Consider the following 23,353-nt stretch of genomic DNA (forward strand, 5'->3'; position numbering starts at 1 on the left):
TTTTAAGGTACAACATTGAGCAACAGGAGTTCAGGATACATTCTTCAAACATACTAGTGATTAATGTGTTGTCATGAAAGTATGGGCATAAATGTTAGTTCTTTTCCTCTTAGAAATATGTTAACAATGCCTCTCCAGTAAAAGAATGAATGTATTCAAAATTTATGCATCATGTACATGGGAGATATTAGCTGATTTTGATAATTTCTATTAAATATACCAGTTTCTGTAAGAAGTCTTTTTGGGCTGTATTTTTTGAAGTATCTTACATAAATTATTTTTTCAACTTTTTGGAACAGTGTACATATTATGGGACTGTATATTTTTAAAATTAACAACGGGATTTGACATTTTGCCTTCCCTCAAAATCACAATAGGATAGCTGCCTTGGAAATATACAGAAATATGAGTATACTTTTTACATTTATTTCTCACTGATGGTCTGTGATTTATTTTCTATGATTCTTTGAAAGACATATTAGAGGCCAAAATCTGAGGGTTTTTTGCTAAATAATTTAGCAAGATAGAATTTTACCTTGCATAAATGGTCATTAAAAATCAAACATGAAACTAAACAGAATTACTACAGCATAAGATGGGCCTAATTCTGGGTTTCACTTTATTTCATAAAACTATAGAATCATAGAATAGTTTAAGTTGGAAGGCACCTTAAAGATCATCTAGTTCTACCCCTCCAACTAGACCAAGTTGCTCAAAGCCCCATCCAGCCTGGTCTTGAACACTTCCAGTGACGGAATTAATTTTCTTTCTGATTTGTGCTAGTATCGGTTTAACTACTCATGCATATGAACGAAAACTGCAAGAAGATTGTGTTCAGCTTTGAATTCATATATAATCGCAAAGACCTGTAATACTTGATGTGAACGAGGATGAAGAATTAAATCTCAAATACCACTTTGCAGACTTGACCTCCATTTTCTGTTTTTGTTTTGTTTGCTGTTTGTCTCAAAATCACATCCTTTTGAGCCCTGTAGCACAGCAATGACGTGCATGCTGGTATCAGTGAGTCGCTGAAAACATCTGCTTATGCCTTTTAAACCCAGATTACACAGATGAGAAGATAATCATTAGCCTAGGAATTACAGTCAAATTAAGTAGCTTCTTCCTTCCTCAGTTTTCCTGTCTGTAAGACTATGCCAACCCTGCTTCCTTCTTTTGCTCGAGTACCATCATCTGTTAACATCTTTATGGTTCAAGGATATTAAAGTAGTAGAAAATATGTAAAATACTTAGACTAATGAGCTTGTGAAAATCCAAGGTATCTGAGAAAATAGCTACTGACCATTGAGGAGAACTGTGACTCCTTAATCCCAGTTATGGTGTGCAGGAGAACTTAAACCCCATTTTGAGATTTAAGCTGAGGTTTCTTTAGTGTTCACAAAATTTGGGCCTAGAGTTAGAGGAGTTGAGAAGATGGTTTGGACAAGAAGGATTATGGTTACTTTATATTTATTTTCAACCTTAACTAGCACCTTGAGGACAGGAAAGTAGAAAAAAGTTCTTGCACTTCTTACCTATTTCGTCTTTTGTAAAATGCAAAAACCATTTCCATACTAGGTAATTAAGCACATCAGGGAACTTTTTGAGCACTGGACTATGATTTTTTTATACTGTTATGTTCTTACAGCAGCCACTGGCACAGTTTTGGCCTGGGGCAACTAGTGATCTTGCAGACAATTCACGTGCATGTGCTGGGAGTTAGTATGGGCAAGGGACCACTCTCAAAGAATCTATTTACCTGTGGGCACCCTGTCTGGAAGGTAAGTGCATTAAATGGCATAGGAATAGGCTATTCAGTGGCAGCTGGCCTTTGTGCTTGAAACAAATACAAGCCATGTTTAATTTATTAGTTTGGAGTCTGTGGGATCAAATATGTTCCGAAACAACAACCATGAAGGCTACCAGGGTGTTGATATACTGTAAGAAGAAAAAAAAACCAACAATGAAATATAGTAAAGGAGTAAAAAGAGGTACTCAGAAATCGGGAAGTGAAATGGGGGAAAAAATGTGGATCTCAACCATACTCTCCCTGTTCATGCACTTTGTTCTATATAAAGGCTGATTTTTTATTTCTATTGATTGGCAAGGGAACTTCTGCATTCAGCTGTGTTCAGGTCTGTGTCATCATCTGCATGTCAGAAGAACAATCACCCACTTCAGTCAGTGGAACAATCACTCCCATTTAAAGAGATGGCTACTTTGGGAAGGGTGAGGATAAAGTTATGGTGGTTTGCATTAGACATGACAGCAGGCTATCCATCACTCCACACTGGGTACACCTTGGAGATGTTCTCAAGAATCAGTTGTGCTGCTATTTAGAGACAGATTCCCAGACAGTGTTTAGATCAGCTGTATGAATTTTTTTCAGACTTAGAAATAAAGATCACAGCATAATGATGCTATATGGCCAGAGCTGGTCATTACTTAAATTGGATAGAATAACTTCCCTTACCCCAGTTCCCTATGTGGAACCAGCAGCTACTGTCCACATGCAAGATATACTACTGTGTTATTGCTGGCTGTGAGTGTACAAGGTGACGCAAGCAAGCATAGGACAAGCCCATTTCATAATTAACTGTTTGCTAAGAGTCCAAGTTCTACTTCTTTAAGCTGCCAACCTACACCACGTCTGGTGCAGGCAAGGATGAAGAGGCAGGACCTGGAATTTAGGGAATCACAGTATATGTATGTCAAATAAATGCAGACATTGGACATGAGAACATTTACAAATTTCCAAACAACAAGGCTTTTGAACAAGTCTCTTTTTTTTTTTCTTTGCAATTTGTCTACCATAGGCAATGTCAACAAAGTTACTTTAATAAACACAAGGTAATTCTCTTCTGCCTTATTTTTGAAAACTATTCCTTTACAAATTATAACTTCTGATACTTTAGTCATAATAATAGTCCAATTTAACAGGTTGTAAGAAAAGTCTAAACAGTACATTTGTATCTACATTTAAATTTATTGATTGCCTGCTCCTATGTTTAGCTATCTAAACTGCATGCCATTTGTGCCATTGTTTGAAAGGTAACTTGATTGCTCAAAAGTCATAAAATTGCTCCACGACTTTACTGTCTGTGAGAAAAAATGTAACACAAGTATCATCTGTGATCCATACAGGGTTTCATTTTGAAGCTACAGAAGAACAAAGGGGAGCAATCACTTCAAAGGTTCCAGGGCTAAGGCACAGGCAGGGAGTCTGTGCAAGCCTTGCATGACCTTGGCATCATTTTCCACTTATAGGGGAATGATGTCAAAGCTGGTTTAATTTATTTTTCTCTCCAACTTGATGAGGATAAAGCTGGTGGTCTTTGTTTATAATTGGCCTGTTCAGGAAAACATAATTTTCAGAATGACCATTAGGATGTGTCTAAAAGGTATGTGTGGGTGGGGGGGACTGTTTTTGTTACCTCGTAGTTAGAAGGCAAAATACCTATTTTAGCCGTAAAGTTTTTTAAGTAACAGAACTTAATATGCCCATTGCTAGTTTGCAGTCTGTCTATTTTAAAGAGATAAGGTTGGGGGAACTGAAAATACTTAGTTAACAATAGTGTCCGTTCCTGAGGCAAGTTTATGCAACTGATTGCAATACTGGGCCACTTCCCTTAGGTAATCAGGTCTGCAACAAGGCACTGTCCAGTGCACTTTTTCACTAGTAAGAGATAGCAGTTTCAGTGCTTCTACGCCAGCACTGAACAAGCAGCATTTTTTTTAATAGCAGAAATTCTTCAAATACAGCAATTTCCCCCCTCCCCCCCTCTTTTTCTTCAGATGTTTCTTCTCTCTAGCCTTTTTTTGGTTGTGTGCGGTGTGACATCCCTCAAACCTCAGCCTTTATTTCTGTGCTAGCTCTTAGTCACACAACTGCATATAAAGTTTTGACAGTTAATATACCTCAAATTCTCCAAAATATTGCCAATTACTGGTGTAGTACCAGTAAGGCAATTGCTTTAATGATATGGATGATGGTCAACGTATAAATATTTGGAGGTATGCTGAAGTGAATCACAAATATGCCTTAGGTGTAGATTCTTAACTAAGCAATTGTTAAAATTGGGAATTTCATAATATAACCTACCTGCTCTACCTAATAGCTCTACATAAACATGATATTACTATATACATGCTGGGAAGGTGCACAGACAAGTAGACTTGAAGGTTCAGCTAGCTTTAATTACTCTTGGTAATAATAAGCAGATTCATACCAAGTTTATTAAAGCTGCTGCCTTGCTGCAGAAAAAAATTTACAAATCTCAAATGTTCTTTGTCCACCAATAAATATAAATAGTTAAGCTTTACTAAAAGAGAGACCATTATGAGACCCTCCCTCTGCATCTACCTGACTTTCAGTTTGCCTGGAAACAAATTACAGTTCTTGCTGGACTTTCTGTCAATATACACATGCACATGTATCTCCGTATACTCCACCACTTGTGATAGATTGGTTTCCTCTGTTAGTGTATTCCTTTTCCAAGCTACAGATAAAATTCAAGTTTTCATTTGATTGGTGTCCTCATTCTATTTTCAGGCTCCAGGAAGTGAGTGTATGGTTCTTTTGGAAATAACTACAACTGAGAATTTTATTTTTTTTTAAAATAATGTATATCTTCTCTGCTTCCAAAATCTCCCTCTTCCTGTTAGTAGCATGTGTTATTTTTTAAAGACTCGATGCCAAGCAATACATCGAGGAAAACATGATCTTTGCTTTAGAAACTTGCATTTCTGGACACATAAACAATACAGAATGAATAGGAAATATAGCAAGTTTCCTCTTCTACAGCCTACTGATGTCAATAGAAAGACTTCTTGGCCTTTACACAATCACTAAGCGACCAGAAGGTTTGTATTCAAAGGGTGGTATATGCCTACGAGAGTTTCAGTTTGACAAGATCATGAAGGTGGAATGCTACACAAAAGGATGGCAATGAAGGAAGTTGCAGCAACATAATGCAGAGGAAGAAGGGAGTTCTTATAAAAAAAAAAAGGCTATGTAGGAGAAAACACAAAGACAAGAAACAAAAAAACCCCACACCACAAATCATACAGGAAAAGAAAACAAGTGGTCAGGCACAAAGTCTTGGGCAGAGAGAAGACACAAGTGCAGAGATACGTCAAACAGATCAATTTATGTAGGGCCTTAAATCTTGACTCAATTTTAGTGCACTTTTTGTCTGAGAATAGAATGCGTCCTTAAATTTTTCTACCTTTGAAAAGCAGATTGACAGACCTGTTATTTGACTAATCTAGTTTCGCATGGAGAGAATTACAAAATCAGAAATAAGAATTGGAAGGTCTCCATACAGCTCCTCATGCCCTTTGTGATGACAGAACATTTTTCAGATTCTAAGGGAACTGTGCCTATATGAGGGTTACTAGAAAAGCCTCACTGTACAGGGCTGTTTGAACATCATGCTTAGCCTCACAGTGAGTCTGGCAAAATGATATTTATTGGGCCGTCTTAAATAATCCCTTGGCAATACATGCACTCTTCACAGCATATTTATGCCCAAGCACTACATTCCGAAAAAAAACCCCACATTAGCATACTAATTCAGCTTGTGTCATACTTACTAACTTTACTTGCAATTATAGAGAAATTGTACTGTGCTGTGCTTTCTCTGTCCAGTAATTCATTAGTAGCAATGGTTCCTTCAGTAGCATCTATTGTAAAGTAGCTGTCCACATCATTCTTCCAATCGATGAAATATCTGTATGTGAAAAACATTAAACAAAGTAGATGCAAATGTGCAAAGATAACTCATTTATCATAACAGCAGTCTAGCTAGCTCAAATTTTGCTATTTTTCTCTTCCCAGCTCTTACCATCCTTGCAGGAAGAAGAAAATAAAGAATGATTTGCTTATTTATTTTTTGCAGAGTTGGACTGCTCAAGGAAAAATGGGATATAATAAAAGTTTTAGTACTTCTGGTATTCAGACTATTTGAAAACTTTGAGCTCCCAAGAAGTTGATGCACAGCTTCTGTGACCCTGATCACTTACACCAGTCACTTTGGAAGGCACGAGATAGGCTTAGAGGAGAAAAGATATTTGAAATACTTCTTAAAGTATGAATATCAATGAAGAGTGAATCAGATCTTGTCTCTTTACATCCATTTGTAGCTGCAATAGGCTGGAAGTAGCCTCAATGGGCTTGCAATGAAGGGTCCTAGTGGATGTATACAGGCTGTTGTCACAGTCTATTTAAAGGTCCCTCACCTAAGGGATGTTCAAAGAGTCATAGTATGGAAGATGGAGAAGAGCATGCTTATTCCCTTACATATATAGGAGCAATAAAAGGCTCTTTGTCTTTGGGAAGAATAAGCAACTTTCGTTTTCACTGGAGTTGTGAGGAACAGAGCAATATCATTGTTTTATTATTCTCCTGAACCTTTTTTTGTTAAAAATATGAACACAGAACAGATTAAATACTCAAAATCTGTACTTATTTGTTATTTTTCTGTAGCAAGAACTTAATAGAAAGCAGAGATGCACTTGTAAACATAGCTTCTTAAAAGCAATCTGATAATTATTGCAAACTCATTTCCCTTAAATGCTAATTAATTTGAAAGTCTATTTTCACATTTGATGCTACTGTTTGTAGTCATAACAGAATAATAATCTTTTCTGATGCAGTGCCACTGGCTACTAATTTCCTTTTCACTGTTAGTCTCTTCATACCTTGATGATGTTTCTCAAAAACTAGGCAGGATGAAATTGAGGAAGCCATTTGTGAGCAGTAGGCATTAAGAACAAAACGGCACTCAACAACAAGTACATTTAGAAGATCATAAAGGCCAGAGGACTGTGCCTATGACAACTCCTTGCATGTAAACCAGTGGGAATAAGAACAGAAGCTAGTATTTCTTTCTCTGATTAGTGTGACTTATGGAAAGAATATATATGGAATGTAATGATAAACACTATGTTTATTGCTGTAGAAGGAAGCAATGGTAGAAAGGGGCATATGGCATATTCCTGAAGAAAATATCTCAGACTGGAACTCAAGAATGCCAATAGCTCAGGAAGACTTGACTAATAAAAAAAAAAAATCACAAATAAGGTACCATGCTCCTTCGGAGACATTTTGTTTAATCAAAATCACAAGAAAATCCTATCTGTAGATTAAATAGGTTATTACATCAATTGACAGGCATCATTACCAGTTCACTGATTTATTAGAAAACCTAAGAAATGGTTTGCTAAAGGGAGCATGTATCCTTTTACACAGCTGAGCAGGCACATTTTCTTGAATATGATAATATTGTCTACCCACATTTGTAATTTCAATCTCATTGTTCAAAATTTGGTTGACATAAATATTATGCAAAATACATAAGCCATGTATCAGAAACGCCATTACACTGAGATACTCTTTCAGGAACAGTAAAATTTACTCTTTGCAAAGAGTAACATTTTACTCTTTGCATAATCTTTTAATAGATTTTAATTTCTTCCAAAATTAAATATGCAGCCGTGTACAAAAAAAAAAAAAAAAGGGATCAAAGCATGTGAAAGTAACTTTGCTTATCTTTCCCCTTAGGAAGACATGCTTTGTCGAAGTACCCTTCACCCTTCACACCACAGCACAAGCCAATGAGGAAAGTACGGGACCCAATTCAAAGCACAGTGTAGGTGATAGCCTCCTTCACCAGGAGGCTTTGAAACTACAGAAAACATATTCAGTTTGAACACTGTTATGTTTGAAGTGGAGTTCAAGCATGAATATTTGTAGGATCAGAATCTGGAAGCATTCACATAGGTGATTAACTTCATGCACAAGACCAGTATGCCTACTGCTAAACATAAGCATCAGTAGGACCAAAGTCCACAATAAGCACTGCAAGACTAGCACTACTCCTGCTGAAACTAATGGCAGAATTCCTATGGGAACTGAGCAAGTTTCCAGAGATAAACCCAAGTATCTGGGACATAAAGCCTGACATTTCTTGTTAGATTGTGACACAAAGAGGAACACTGTTGAAATCTTGGTATTAGGACAGCTGTCTAGATCTTCTAGTCATGGTATAGCATTTTGAAGCAACAGAATTTGGTTCGTTTGACTGCTCAGAGTTCCTTCCAAGACAGATCATGGATAACTGCACTAATCCCAAGAGGCAGCTTTCTCCTTGAACAGGTAGAGAGAACAGGCACAGCCTTACTTGTTGACATAGGACACAGAAGTATTATTTTTCAGAAGCACCTGAACAGGCCTGCCTGGCAGCTCTGAGTACCGGGACACTGATATATTGTTCATGTTCACTGACAGGGAAGAAACCCCCCATCAGTCTCCCTTTCCCAGCAGAGAATTGTATTCCAGATTATATTATTGAAGTGGGGGCAAGATATGTGTGGAAGGATATACCTTCGCTAACATTGTTTGGGTCTTCTCAAGAATAGCTGTATTTGTACATCAAGTACGATAGAAGAGACAGAATGGAAATATTTGATTTATAAAATAATGAGAGTCAAGTCTAAAGTCTCCTATGCACACACTGTCCTCTTAGGAGCTCCAAGAATAATTTGCATTCATCTTGGCTAAATGGTGAGGCCATGTGCAGTTCATGGGGTCTCAGGGAGCACTCCCCTGAAAGAGGGGTCATCTTCTTTTGAAGAGTGGAGGACAATGAGGAAGACTGTGTCAACTAGCTGCAGTACAGAAGATAGCACAGAGTGCTTGATGGGGCGCTGTTGAATACATGAGTGACAGCACATCACCCTTGTGAAGATAACAGGAACTCTGAGCCGTCAAGCAGACAACAGTAGTTGCTGCAGACTGTTATACCATGAATAAAAGAACTGGACAGCTGTCCTGCTGATGCTATGGAAACATGCGTGACAACAAGCTCAGAGGGGATGAGAGGTTGCAGAAGGCTTAAGAAGGCTGTGAAACTCAGGACTTCGGTTGTGTTTTTTGGTCTTAAAAATGTGGAGGTGAAGGATTCCCCTGTCTAGGAGGGATGGCCTTGGGAACAGTGGGCTCAATCCTCAGCAAAAGTTTGTAAATCTTGCCAAAGTCTTTCTTTCTTGTTCTGTCTTGATAGTGACAGCAGTGGTGACACAATGCAACAGAGGAATCATATAACAGGTTAAAGCATGCAACAACCCACAACATGATACTATCTTTTTTTTTTTTTTTTTTTAGTTGGTGCTTAAACACAATAAACAGTATGCATTTGTGTGCCCATAAATTGGCCCTTAGTGGGAATTTCACGAGCTGTTCCCAAATTCGCAGAGGAAAGCATATTGTGGCTTGGACTAAGCTCAAAAAGGGGAGCTTAGGAGAAAGTTAAAAGGTCCTTTACAAGGTAATAGCCACTTTTTTTTTTTCTGTTTTCCAAAATTCAGCTAGGTATTCTAGTCTTTCTATCATTACCTTGATAATGAATAATCTGTAACAATGTCATACTCAAATCTCCCTTGCATTCCATATGCAACATGTTAATATTCCACCAGCTAAAAAATATTAGAGTCACCATAGGTGCTCAGTATCATTTTTCTCTTCTCAGCTCTCTTTTGACAGAGTTTTATTGCCTCCAAAGAAGGACAGATGCAAACTGCTGGCCTAGGTATTTTGTTCTATGCTTTTCAAGAACGTAGGGACACCTTCTTACGGGGCGGTTGTGGTTGCTGGGATTGTTCTAGTGATGGAAGCACTCTCAGGTCTTCTTTTGAAGAGGATGTCATAAACGTAGTTAAAGTAAATGTAACAGAGAGTCGAGAAAAATTTAACAGATACAAAGTGTTGGTGTAGTGAAAGATGGGTCATGTAAAGGTCTAAGTGCATTCTTGTGCATTCCTAGCCCAGAAGCACCCCAGTGTATTTATCCTTGCTTGTGCTCACGTGTAGCTGATGGCTACATCCATCCATACTGAAAAGCAGCATCTAGGTCTCAGGACAAGCTGCTTTGATGTAATTTTAGACTGGAAGGTCTCAGAGACTAATTAAAGGAGCAGAGTTGCAATACCATGTCCATATACACCCATACCTCCTAAAAAGTAAGAGCACAAGCAGGAACAGTCTTTCGTAGCTCTGCCATACCACTGCCTATGAGATTCATCAGGAGACTTAAAAATCTGGAGTAAAAATATTTGTTTCCACAAAGTTTTCTTTCTGATACTGAACCTGAAAGATGAATAGATGGAACACTCGGTACATGGCTAAACTCTGACCATCTGAAATAAGTATGAATATTGAAACTTGTTCATGATATTACACACATGCAATTCAAGCCAGGAAATGAGCAAGGTAAGTCATATATAAGTGTGTATGGTTAAGAGGAAGAGAAGATTGCTTTAAAGCTGGGCTGGGAGGATTAAGGCCAAATGCCACAGAAGTAAAACTCTGAATGAGCTTTAGTTAAGGAATGCTAAAACACAGATAATCGGTATGGTGCAGTGATAATGACCATGAGGAGAAGGCCTCTGACCTACCCAATCTCCTGAAAGGAACACTGAAGACAAGATGCTGTCTACACCATTTTTAACTGCTTGTATAGTAAGCAGGGAAGGGAAGTATGGATCGTTCTCCTAGAGGTGCTGTTAAACTGAAGGCACTCAGACCAAATTTGCTCCTGCTGCAACACCATACATACAGAAAATTATGTGAAGGAGTAAAGCACATTATTCAATCGAAATTAGCATGAAAATGGAAAGGAGTCATCGAATTCAGTGAGCAGTAACACATTTAACATTTAATTACTGGCTTTCCTTTTTATTTTACTGTTCTATAAATAGGCTACGGTAATTGCAAACAGCCTCCTAATAAAAAAAAAAAAAAAGAAAAAAATTGGGGGGGGGCATTCCTTTAATTTGTATATTTGATGCAGAGTTGTCCTTCATCATCTGTGTCATTCAACAGCATAAATATTCTTGTCTGTATTTCACCTTCTATTGGGAAATTGTACCTTAAGCAAATCCAGATTGTGAATCTAAGAAAATCCAAACCACAAATTTTCTGTGTACGCTCTGAATAATTTGGAATTTGGCTGCCAACCCAAGTTTAGAAAGCATCTTATTACTCCAACTACAGCTTGTCAAAGCCAAGCACTGGAATGAAACATTTTAGATGTAGTAAAATTCCTGATACGATGACATAAAAAGAAGCATCATCTCTAAGAGAAACTATGCTTTTGACTATGCTTTTCCAACCCACAATTTTTTCCAACTTCAAATATGTGCTTAATGCCTTTCCCGGTAACTGAACCATATTGGAAAGAGGAAAGATCCTTCCTTTCACTTTCTGTAGTATCTTGACTGGCTGGGCTCTTTTAAAGTTTAATTTCACTGAAGCCACTCTTCTGTTGGGTCACCAGTCCTTTCTGATCTTCCCCAAGCACTGCATCCTTGCTCAGCCACTCTAGAAAGCCCCTGTGGCAAGCCAGTGGTGTTAGGAGATGCCTGCAGCTCTCAGGTGGGCTAAGGCACCTCTGAGAGTGCGCGTGTCACCCTGCAGACACCTGAGGAGCTGGTTGTGATGCAGGTCTCAATTTAGGCAACTCAGTCAACTGAGGTAAAGGTGAATTTCTCAGTCGAGGCTGAATCATTGGTGTATTTCGGTGCTCGAAACTGGCTTGTTTAGTATTACCCACTTGCAAGGTTTCAGTTTGACCATTTTGAGAGAATTGTTACCGAAAGTAGTTTTGCTGATAAGGAGCAAATAAGCAATATGTAGGAAATGTTAATATATGCAAATTAGATACTCTAGACTATGAATCTTAAATGATTAAGGGAATGAAAGAATTTACAGAAACACAGACTTTATCTTCTTTGAGGGGGAGAGATCATGGGAAGAAATGGGAACAACAGCAACAATAAGACAAAGTTAATGCTGATATTCGAAGGGGGAATGGATAACTGTCCTGGTAATTTTTCTCCTGTAACTGAAGGCTACATTTTGAATCATGTAAAACATCAGATCTGTAGGCCAAGATCCGCAAAGATAGCCAAGTGACTGATTTCAGAAGATATGGATTTAAGTGATTCCTCTTCACAGAATCACAGAATATTTTTGGTTGGATGGGACCTTTGAGATCATCGAGTCCAATCAACAAAGAAAACCAAAAAATCACCAAAACCAAACCAAAACAAAAAAAACCCCAAAAACCCCAGAACCGCAAACACCAAAACCAAACCAAAACAAACACCCACAACCACACACCACACCCACCCACAACAGACACAAACCAACAATCTCAGGCACTAGAGCATGCCCTGAAGTGCCATGTCTACACGTTTCTTAAATACCTCCAGGGATGGAGACTCCACCACCTCCCTGGGCAGGCTGTTCCAGTTCCTGACCACTCTCAGTAAAGTAATTCTTCCTAATATCTAATCTAAACCTCCCCTGCCACAACTTCAGCCCATTTCCTCTGGTCCTGTCATTATTCCCTTGGGAGAAGAGGCCAACACCCACCTCTCTACAACCTCCTTTCAGGTAGTTGTAGAGGGCAATGAGGTCTCCCCTCAGCCTCCTCTCCTCCAAACTAAACATGCCCAGTTCCCTCAGCCTCTCCTCATATGACTTGCTCACTAGACCCCTCACCAGCTTGGTGGCTCTCCTCTAGACACACTCCAGCACTTCAATGTCCTTCCTGTAGTGAGGGGCCCAGAACTGAACACAGTACTCGAGGTGAGGCCTCACCAGGGCCAAGTACAGAGGCACCATCACTTCCCTACTCCTGCTGGCCACGCTATTCCTGATACAATCCAGGATGCCGTTGGCCTTCTTGGCCACCTGGGCACACTGCTGGCTCATGCTAAGCCAGCTGTCCACCAACACCCCCAGGTCCTTTTCTGCTGGGCAGCTTTCCAGCCACTCTTCCCCAAGCCTGTAGCATTGCCTGGGGTTGTTGTGACCGAAATGCAGGACCCGGCACTTGGCCTTATTAAACCTCATCCCATTGATCCAACCTGTCCAGATCCCTCTGTAGAGCCTTCTGACCCTCAAGGAGATCAACACTCCCACCTAGTTTGGTGTCATCTGCAAACTTACTGAGGGTGCACTCAATCCCCTTATCCAGATCATCAATAAAGATATTAAACAAGACCGGCCCCAAAACTGAGCCCTGAGGGACACCACTGGTGACCGGCCTCCAACTGGATTTCAGCCCATTAATTACAACTCTCTGGGCACGGCCATCCAGCCGGTTTTTTACCCAGTGAAGAGTACACTTGTCTATGCCATGATTTGCCAGCTTCTCCAGGAGAACGCTGTGGGGGACGGTGTCAAAGGCCTTACCAAAGTCCAGGTAGACAACGTCCACAGCCTTCCCCGCATTGAGAATGTGGGTCACATGGTCATAGAAAGAGATCAAGTTGGTTATTATTGGTTCTTATTATTAAATTACTTGGTGCCTCATTGAAAGGAGCATCCTTGAGCTAAAAAAGGTAGTGGCAATATGAGCTCAGCGCAACTGGAAATTGGGCATTTGAAGGTTAATGGTTTCTGTTCATTATGCCTTCTTGCAGAACAGACATTTCCTCAAAAAATCCTGTTGATTTTTTTAGTTTGAGAGGGACATAGAAGCTGGTTGACAGAGATGATTTATGAAAATGTCTCAACTCACACTTTGCTGATGTAAAGCACATTCCTTATTCTATCCAGTGAGATAGAACACTGATTTTTGGGAGAAAAATGTTGCAAAGAAAGGTGAGGGATGAAATAACAGTTTTCTGTAACGTAGATCACTAATTGTGTACGTGACCTTAAATTGCTTAAACTGTGTTCACTTTAGGTTTTCTTTAAATATTGAACTGCAAGTAAATGAAATTCAGCGTTTATGCCAACTTGAGACAGTTAAGTACCACCCATCATATCAGAAACAATACATGGGAACCTAAAAAAATTAGAAACATAAATGAAAAATAGTAAGATGCATTTGGGACTTGTGATCAGTTAGGATTTTTTTGCAATTCCAATACATATATAATTAAATAGGTGAAAGAAATATTTAAAGCAGGAGTGGCAAAAGGAATGAGGGAGTAGAAGAATACAAATGAGACTTTAGGTGTGATTTGACTACCTGAAAGTCCAAAGGAATTTTCATTAGTAGAATAATCATATGCTGTGGCTGGAAATTAATAGATTACTGCATGTAACCAGATGTTGAGAAAACGACACCTCTACAACAGATTTTGTCCTGGGCATCACATTACTGGATAGATATCAACATATTGGAGGAAGTTTATAGAAGAGCACGAAAAACTGTCTTGGGTCTAAGCATTTTGAGTTATATGGAAAGATGAAAAGAACTAAAATATGTTTAGCTTGTATAAGAGATAACAAAAGGAAGACACTGCAATGGTATACAGATAGCTGAAGGGCTTGAACACCAAAAAAGGAAAGGTATTTTGCTCAGCACAGAGAAAAAAAGGGGCAAAATCAAGAAAGGGAAAAATTATGTTAGGCAGCAAAATCTTTCTGGCAGTGATATATATTATGCTGCACACAAGAGGAATGTCACTTGGTATTGCAAAGCTAAGCTAGGTAAAGTAATAGAGACCGTGCAGTAAGGGAAATTTATCATAGAATATTTTAGGTTGGAAGGAACCTTTAAAGGTCATATAGTCCAACCCCCGGCAATGAGCAGGGACATCTTCAACTAGATAAGGTTGCTTAGAGCCCCATCCAACTTGACCTTGAATGTTTCCAGGGATGGGGCATCTGCCACCTCTCTGAGCAACCTGTTCCTGTGTTTCACCACCCTTGTAAAAAAATTCTTCTTTATATCTAGTCTAAAGCTACCCTCTTTTAGTTTAAAACCATTAGTCCTTGTCCTATTGCAACAGGCCCTACTAGAATTTCTAGAAAGATGGACAGAATAATCATTAGTCCCTGTACTGCTAAACTCTGATACATAATGGGAAAAAGTATCTTCATGCTAATCATACCTAAAAAACTGCTTTAAGGTGCAGTTCCAAATATTTTAAAATATAACCATAAAAGTCTTTGGTTGTTTTTCTTAAGCTTGCAGTTATCAAAAAGTAGAGAAACAGAAAAACCACTACAAATTAGTCAAATGACAAACAAGAAATTCGGACATCAAGTGAGCCTGAAAGAGATTACAATGTTAGAGCATGACATGTGTTGAAGCATGCAAAACACTTTGTGTCATTCAAAATCCCATCCTGTTACTGGAATTTCCTTTCTGCAATTACCAAGATGAATCATTCACTGAGCTATCGTTGTGTAGTAAAACTCAAAAAAACTGTATCACCATATGTACACACATTCATATTTGAAACACTAGGTCAGTTCTTTATTGCTTGTCTCAAATGTAAGTGTTGAACTCTTCTGATTACTGAAAGTATCTTCCTTTCCAGTTAAGTCTGAGGAGTGATTGGTGTGATTTTGATAAATGTGCAATCAAGAATTTTTAAAGCAAGTCCTCTTTAGACTTTCCATGCTTAGAGAAGCCATTAAGTTCAAAGAAGTATCATTAGATTTAACATAACATTTTGTTTTCTTGTACTAAATAATACAGTCATCTGAGTTTTCTGCTTTTAGGGCTAAATAAGATAGATAGATTTCCAAAGCCTTCCTCAGGGCTGCAGCACTTGAATCAGTATTAAGTTACTTTAGTTTCTTTCTTATACCGTCATTTGATTTAAAGATTACCCCTTCAGAAAACTCAGATTCTGAGTCTTGTGGTTTTCTATTAACTTAAAAATGCTGTCTCATAAGGTTTTAAAAGAGCAGCAATGGTAAATATATTTTTTTTTTCTTCTGTGCAGCATGATAATACAAAATAAGGTGTAATGCATTTCTTGCCTAACAGTAGCAGACAACAGTCTTGCATATCATTCACATTATCCTGTGGTAATACAACCACAGAGTTCCTTCTCATCTTTCTTTTAGTGCCCTTTACACTGTAACACCCAGCAACTGTTGTGCTGTATGCATACAAAGTATGAGATATACAAAAGATTAGATATATGTAATAAAATAAAAATACTTTTTCTTTAATAAAACTCTGTTAATATAAAAAATAATTTTCTTAATATAATGAAAAGAAATAGGACCTCTCTTACGCAAAACTTCTATTTTTAATACCCTGGGTTTAATATTGTGACATTCTGCTTAGAGGAAGTAAAGCCAGTCAAATTTATCTACTCTCACATACAAACACGATCTGATATACTCATAGTAAGAGCTGTTAGAAAAATCTAACATAATAGCAAAATAACATTTGAAGTTCTGCTGTAAAATTTTCCTGTCATTAACCAAAAAATGTAAAGGACATGGTAATGTTCCAAAATGACAGATGCTATTCTGCTAGGTTGCCTTTTTTTTGTTTATATGTTTAAATAATTTATTAAGCCATATCCCTTAATGGGAGCAGAAGCTTTCTGTACCTTTGCTGAATATCTTCAGAACACTGCTGAGGCGTTAGAGGTCAAACCAAAGGAAACCTTGACTGGTTTGCTGTTAGATCTTATCCTTTGGGTAATCCCGTGGATACCAGCTGGATCCCATGCAGACACATAATAATCTCAGTGCTTAATTATTTTTTTTCCCAGGATGGGAAAAAAAGCCCAACAAACAAACAAACCAACCCAACAAAAAAACTCAAACCCTAGCTGAAATACGAAAAGGAACCAGTGCCACCATTCAGTACTATCTATTGCCGTTGAATCTTAACATCTCTCCTAACTGCCAAGTCAGACAAAATCACAGAAGGACTTCTGCAGCTGTTCCAGGTTAAGTGGTTATCTCTTATCCTCACCTCGCTCCCTGCTTCCAATTAGTATTAGTCCTACAGTTCTCCAAATGTGATTTCCCTTTAAAATTAAATGGGCCACTTTGTAATGAAGTTGTTTAGTTTCAGGTGGTTTCTAACCTAACCTGTTTCACAAATTGGGTCAATGAGCAGTTGCACTTTCAGAATTGATGCCGATAACACTCTCATGGAAAATACTTTGAAATGAGTATTCAGATACCACCAAAAAATGAGCAGCCAATGTAGTTGGCTTGTAACTTGTTCTAAGTGCCTTTACTGCTATATAACACAAAAACAACAAGGTGATCATAGGTAGAAAGGTCTTAGTGGCATTGATTTGTTCACACGTAGCAAAAACTAGAGATGCCTGTGTGGGCAATGTTATATAAGTGGCAGAATTGTCTTTCAGATTATACCACATCACACTTGCCACACTTAAAAATAAACACACACTCCAGTTTACTGATACATTAAAATATTTCCAAGTTTTACCATGACTTTTCTTTGATCATTCCATTCAAAATGCCATATATCTTTTTGATTTTGTAGAGATTTTCAAAGGTACTTAGCACTGATGTAAAGCTATTTCAATAGTCCAAGCAGAGTGGTTTTGAACATCCCGTTGAAGTAATGTACCTAGCCCCTTAGTGGAAGGATAGCTTTGTATTTGTTAGAATATTTTGGCTTAAAAAGCAGAGAATCTTATTATTTTTATAGGACCCCAGATAAGTTGTTGTCCCCCTTTCCAAAGGAGTTCAGCAGTGTAATTTCTCAGACTGATATAATGTGAGCTGTACTCCAGCCTTCCCAGAATGAATCTTGTCTATACGGCACATCAGGTAGTGGTGCCTCAGAGAAGGACAGATGGAATTGCTACATTTTGGGAGAAGGAACAAACAATTCTGGTCAGAATGTCCCGTGCCTATCATCTTCATGTCTTTCATATAACACACAATCTTCCACACGAAAAGATAACACAGTTTGAGTCTTCTGCATACCACATGCCTGGGTTCACAGTCCTTCACACAAAGCTGCATACTTCTGTGTTTTTAATCAGGAGGGTGAAGAATTAGTGATTTTAGCAGTCAGTAGCTTACCTGATCTGGAATGAGTAATATCAGTGCAAACAAATTATACTTTGCTCCTTTGGAGAAAATAGACCATTATGCAGAATTAATTGATAGGGAAGCAGTGGCTGCAGACAGACAGCCTCTAACGATGGGTTCAGAGCCAAGTGAGGGAAGCTGTTAAACTTTTCATAAGCCTTATAAATCTTACATAAGAATTTTAGTAAAACATGCTAGTCAATACAGGAAATAAAATGTGCTGCAGTTCAGTTATCAGCCCTTCCAAACTGCCAGTTCTGCCTGTCTACAGATTCCTGTGCTTCCTCCCCCCTCTCTCCCTTTAAAGGTCTTGTTCATTTGCTTATCAAACCCTTCAGTCAGCTCTGTTTTCTGCTCTGCATTTCTCATTACCAGCTGAGTATCTTATCAAAAGCCATCAGTATGTGGAAAACACATTGTTTTTATTTAGTTTTAACATCATTTTTCCTGCCTCATTGAGCAGGCAGAACTGTAAGACAGCCAAGCAGAGGGAATGCTTTGTCCTTTAGTTTAATTAAAGTCTCAGTTGTTTGGATGGTGAGCAGCCATAGAAGGCATGTTGGACTTAACCCCCTCACTCCAGGCTTAGCAGTCAATATTGCTACGGTGGGAAAGCTGTTGAGCACTTTCTTTACCAGCACCACAAATTATAGACCCTGAACACCATCTCACCCTGATTTTAAAAGGTGTACATTTGTCCTCTGCGCTGCTACCCATGGTCTGTTCTGCCCATAGCAAAAAAGGACCTGCCACTCACATTCACCAAGGCACACAGGCACTGGGAGAGCATCTCTCACATTTAGTGGAAAGGAGAGCAGAGCTCCTGCTTTGCTGGTTTTAGGTGGGGAAAGAGCATGCTGGGATGGGCATCAGGATGTGCATCAGTATCTCAATCAATGGACAGAGTGTGTATAGATAGACAGGGAACAAATAATGGACCCCACAACCCTTAAGAAACCTGAGAGGGGAAAAACAGATGTGACGACTCCTCAGTAGAAGTTGAAACTTTATTTTGTACTTGGGTGTATGTGACCTAAACACCAGGGCATAAGATAGAGATGCTTCGTATGCCTCTGCTGGCCTAGAAGACAGAAATGCTTTGTCTTCTGACAAAGTGCTAAGGCAGTAAGTAGCATAGTGGCTACAGAGGAGAGCAGGCGTAGTGGCATAAACACATCAGGAATAATCTTTGATTGCTTTGCTTTTGCATCATATAAATATTAGCTCTGTTCTGTATCTTTTGGATAATAAAATCTGAACAAATGTCTCATATTTTTCCCCCCCCAAAAAAAAACTGAAGTAAAATGCTGGTGCTGAGACAATCAAAGAAAAAGCAAATAACAGCAATCATACTGGCTCTAGAGAAAACTGTTGCACATAGTAGAGGATTTGTGGCTTGCTTAGATCCTCAGCTGGGACTCATTTGGATTGTCAGCTGGATCTGCAAGAGGAAACACTCAGTGAAGTCAAGAATTGGAGGCTGCATTGTTGCTTTGAAGCTGGTTTGGTGAAGCGTCCATAAAGTAAGAGCTTATTCAGAACAGCTCTGACACTGCAGGAGCTGCTGCATCTTCCTTTTTCATTTCTCCTTCCCAATCACAGAATCTTCTAGGTTGGAAGGGACCTTCAAGATCATCTTGTCCAACCATCAACCTAACTGACAAAAATAACCACCCACGAAACAACAAAATGCAACACCATCACTAAACCATGTCTCCCAGCACCACGTCAACCTGTCTTTTGAACACTTCCAGGGATGGTGCCTCAACCACCTCCCTGGGCATCCCATTCCAATGTCTGATAACCCTTTCAGTGAAAAAATTTTTCCTAATATCCAGACTGAACCTCCCCTGGCGCAACTTGAGGCCATTTCCTCTAGTCCTGTCGCCCATGACTTGGGAGAAGAGACCGACCCCCGCATCTCTACACCCTCCTTTCAGGTAGTTGTAGAGAGTAATAAGGTCTCCCCTCAGCCTCCTTTTCTCCAGGCTGAATAACCCTAGTTCCCTCAGCCTCTCCTCATAAGACTTGTGCTCCAGACCCCTCACCAGCCTTGTTGCTCTTCTCTGGACCCGCTCCAGCACCTCGATGTCTTTTTTGTGGTAGGGGGCCCAAAACTGGACACAGTACTCGAGGTGTGGCCTCACCAGTGCCGAGTACAGGGGGACAATGACCTCCCGAGTCCTACTCACCACACTGTTCCTGATACAGGCCAGGATGCTGTTGGCCTTCTTGGCCACCTGGGCACACTGCTGGCTCATGTTCAGCTGGCTGTCCACCAACACCCCCAGGTCCTTTTCTCCTGGGCAGCTCTCCAGCCACTCTTCCCCAAGCCTGTAGTGCTGCCTGGGGTTGTTGTGACCCAAGTGGAGGACCCAGCACTTCGCCTTGTTGAACCTCATCCTGTTGGTCTCAGCCCATCGATCCAACCTGTCCAGATCCCTCTGCAATGCCTTTCTACCCTCCAGCAGGTTGACACTGCCACCCAACTTAGTGTCATCTGTGAACTTACTGAGGGTGTGCTTAATCCCCTCGTCCAGATCATTGATAAATATGTTAAAGAGAACGGGTCCCAGTACCAAGCCCTGGGGGACACCACTCATGACCGGACGCCAACTGGATTTAACTCCACTCACCACCACTCTCTGGGCCTGGCACTCCAGCCAGTTTTTAACCCAGCGGAGGGTACTCCCATCCAAGCCATGGGCAGCCAGTTTCTCCAGGAGGATACTGTGGGAGACTGTATCAAAGGCTTTACTAAAGTCCAGGTAAAAAACATCCACAGCCTTTCCCTCATCCACATGCACTCGTCTGCATGTATAAAGGAAACCAGAGTCTGCAGAAATCAATATAAGTATGAAGTCACCTTTTCAAAGGTTTTATGAATTTCATGAAGATCCCATGCAAAAGTTGCTGGATAAGCACCTCCTTGCTCCCCCTTGCATGCTGATGGTCTGACTTGAGCCAAGTCAGGTCCCATCATTTGCCTCTAAAATACTCTTTTCTCTCCTCCTACCTGAGCTGGAATTTCTGTACTGTGTTTCCTCCACACTGTTTTCAGATTTACTGCCTAAATTAAGTTGTTATAAATCTGTAGACTTACTATTTACATCAATGCTGATAACAGTCTTTTTAATTATTTTCTTTATGTATGTTTGCACATAGTGAGCCTCAGCACTGTATTTAGATTATCTTTGCTCCTTTTTCACATCCAGCCATCTTAAATGACCCTGTGCCTGTGTCACAGAATCACAGAAAGGTTGAGATTGGAAGGGGCCTCTGGAGGTCACCTGGGCACCGCTAAAAGGAGACTGGCTCTGTCCTCTTTTCACCCTCCCTTCAGGTACTTATATGTATTGCTAAGACCTCCTTGAACCTTCCCTTCTCGAGGCTGAACAGTCCCAGCTCTCTCAGCCTTTCCTCATAGAAGAGATACTCCAGTCCCTTCATCATCTGTGTGGCTCTTTGCTGGACTCTCTCCAGTATGTCCATGTCTCTCTTGTACCGAGGAGCCCAGAACTGGACACAATAAAAGTGGATGTACCTGACATCTGTCTGTATCTACAGTCAGCATGTAACTGAAACATAGATCCCAAAAAGTGTATAACATTAAAAACCTCTGTTGTTTAAACTTCATTAACAAGCCTGTAAACAAAATAAAACATTACCAAATATATAAGAAACTCTATCTGCAATAATTATTGAAACATAATAATAAACTAGAGCATTTTAGGACAGGTAAGTAAATCCACTGTTTACAAACAGACCTAAAGGAGAAATTCAGATTGAAATTACTTGGAATCTGACTAGGTTACAATGGTTAAAATAGTTATTCTTCTGGAAAGTGACATAAGATCTTTAATTAAAAATGTTGGGAAACTTAATTTTATACTAAGAAGATGGTTTCAGGTTTGACTTTGTATACCACTGTACAGAATAACCAACTAACATGCTTTGCTTTAGCACATAAGCTTTTCTTAGATGTTGGTTTAAGTCCTGACCCTTTGTAATTCTCTTAGTGTCTAGCCCTGAGAGGTTCACAGCTTGAGGTGAACTGGCTGCAGCCATTAAACCTCCGCTTTAACCTCACAACTGCTTTCTGGAATGCTTGAGAAATCCATTGCTGGAGAAATTTGGAATAAGAGCCCTTGATCAAAAATCAGGAAGACTATTATTTGAGCTAAAGTAAAATTACAGTGTGTGCCACTGGGATGTGAACTAGCTTTGTAAAATCACATCACCGGGTGGTACAAGTGCTGTGAAGTAAACCAGAACTATTATGGTCTCATTGTTCCTTTCCCCTCACTCTGGCTTCTTAGCTATTCTCAATTAATTTAAAAGCTTTGCCTGCCAAGTTGCTCTTTTCTACCTTGGAGCTGAATGCACACTTCTTGATTTTCAGCATCCACTTCCCTCACAAACATGTTATTCACTGAAAGCAGTAGTCCATAACCTTCTGAGATCTACACACAGTTTTAGTTCTAAACTCCTGACTGACACTTTATAGCTTAATATGATTGTGTACGCCAATTGAAGATCACTTCCTGTTTTTCACAAGCTTCAGTAATTTGATGAATTATTGACTGTGAATAAAGGTTACTGGCCTCTCTCAGTTTGAAATTTTGCTTTCAGATGCTTTTGACTTTCTGGACTTAGGAATTAACATTTCATGCTGCAAGTGCTTCCAGGAGTTGACCTAGGAAAATTTATGCATGTCAAATGAATCCTAGCAATATTTTATTCGGGAAGGTCTGACTTTCCTCTAGTGCAGGCTTTCTAACTTGTGCCAGAAAGTACTCACCTTTGGTCCATCTTTTTGCCAGTCCTGTGAAAACCCACACAGATCAAAAAGTCAGTCTGCGTGTGCTCCAAAATGACAAAGAAGGGTTTTTCAACTCAAGTCTCTGGCTATTTCCAGTGAACATGCTGCAGCATCAGAGTGACAGTACATTTACCTTCCCCACTAAAGAACCGTGTGTGATCCCTTCAGCCTTAAGTCTACAGATTTAAGACTAAGGCTAAAACAAATCTGCACTTTTTTTGTAGTGGCTACTTGTAGTAGCTCTAAGCTGATCACTGGAACTGAGGTACCACAGTCCTTGAATTAATACAACTGAGTTGCTTCTCAACTGAGCTGTGGTAACTGTCTGCTTGTGTGCACCAAATCCATTGCAAATGTGAAATAAAACATATTAATTCAAACTACCATGAAGGGGATTACCATAATAATTTGTTATACTCATCTTGCTTTGCGGTAAATGTAAAGCAGAGAAATACAGTCATCTGCTGTGACTGCTGAAGAGCAGGAATTCATTAAGCTGCAAGAAAACAGTTCCTTTTGAAAGACAGTTTATACACAGAAGGGAAAGATTTTTCTGCCTTGTGTTTGAAAAGAAGTCACCTTTCTCTTCAGTCCCTTAAAACCACACAGTTGGTTACAAGGAAGCCAGCTCATTCAAACCTAGAGAACAGCAGACCTGTACCTGGGATCATATGGGGAAGATG

The 23,353-nt window shown here is 39.5% G+C and overlaps 1 protein-coding gene across 2 annotated transcripts in view; it reads right to left on the reverse strand.

Annotated features, from left to right (window-relative positions):
* CDH12 (cadherin 12) overlaps window positions 1–23,353 on the reverse strand; it is a 170,484-nt gene that overhangs the window by 13,918 nt on the left and 133,213 nt on the right. For both annotated transcript variants that reach the window (XM_074146586.1, XM_074146585.1), the window contains one exon: window positions 5,596–5,732. In XM_074146586.1, the coding sequence (XP_074002687.1) occupies window positions 5,596–5,732 (137 nt within the window). The remainder of the gene's footprint in view (window positions 1–5,595; window positions 5,733–23,353) is intronic.

Source organism: Numenius arquata, chromosome 4 (assembly GCF_964106895.1).
Source record: "Numenius arquata chromosome 4, bNumArq3.hap1.1, whole genome shotgun sequence".
NCBI lineage: Eukaryota > Metazoa > Chordata > Aves > Charadriiformes > Scolopacidae > Numenius > Numenius arquata.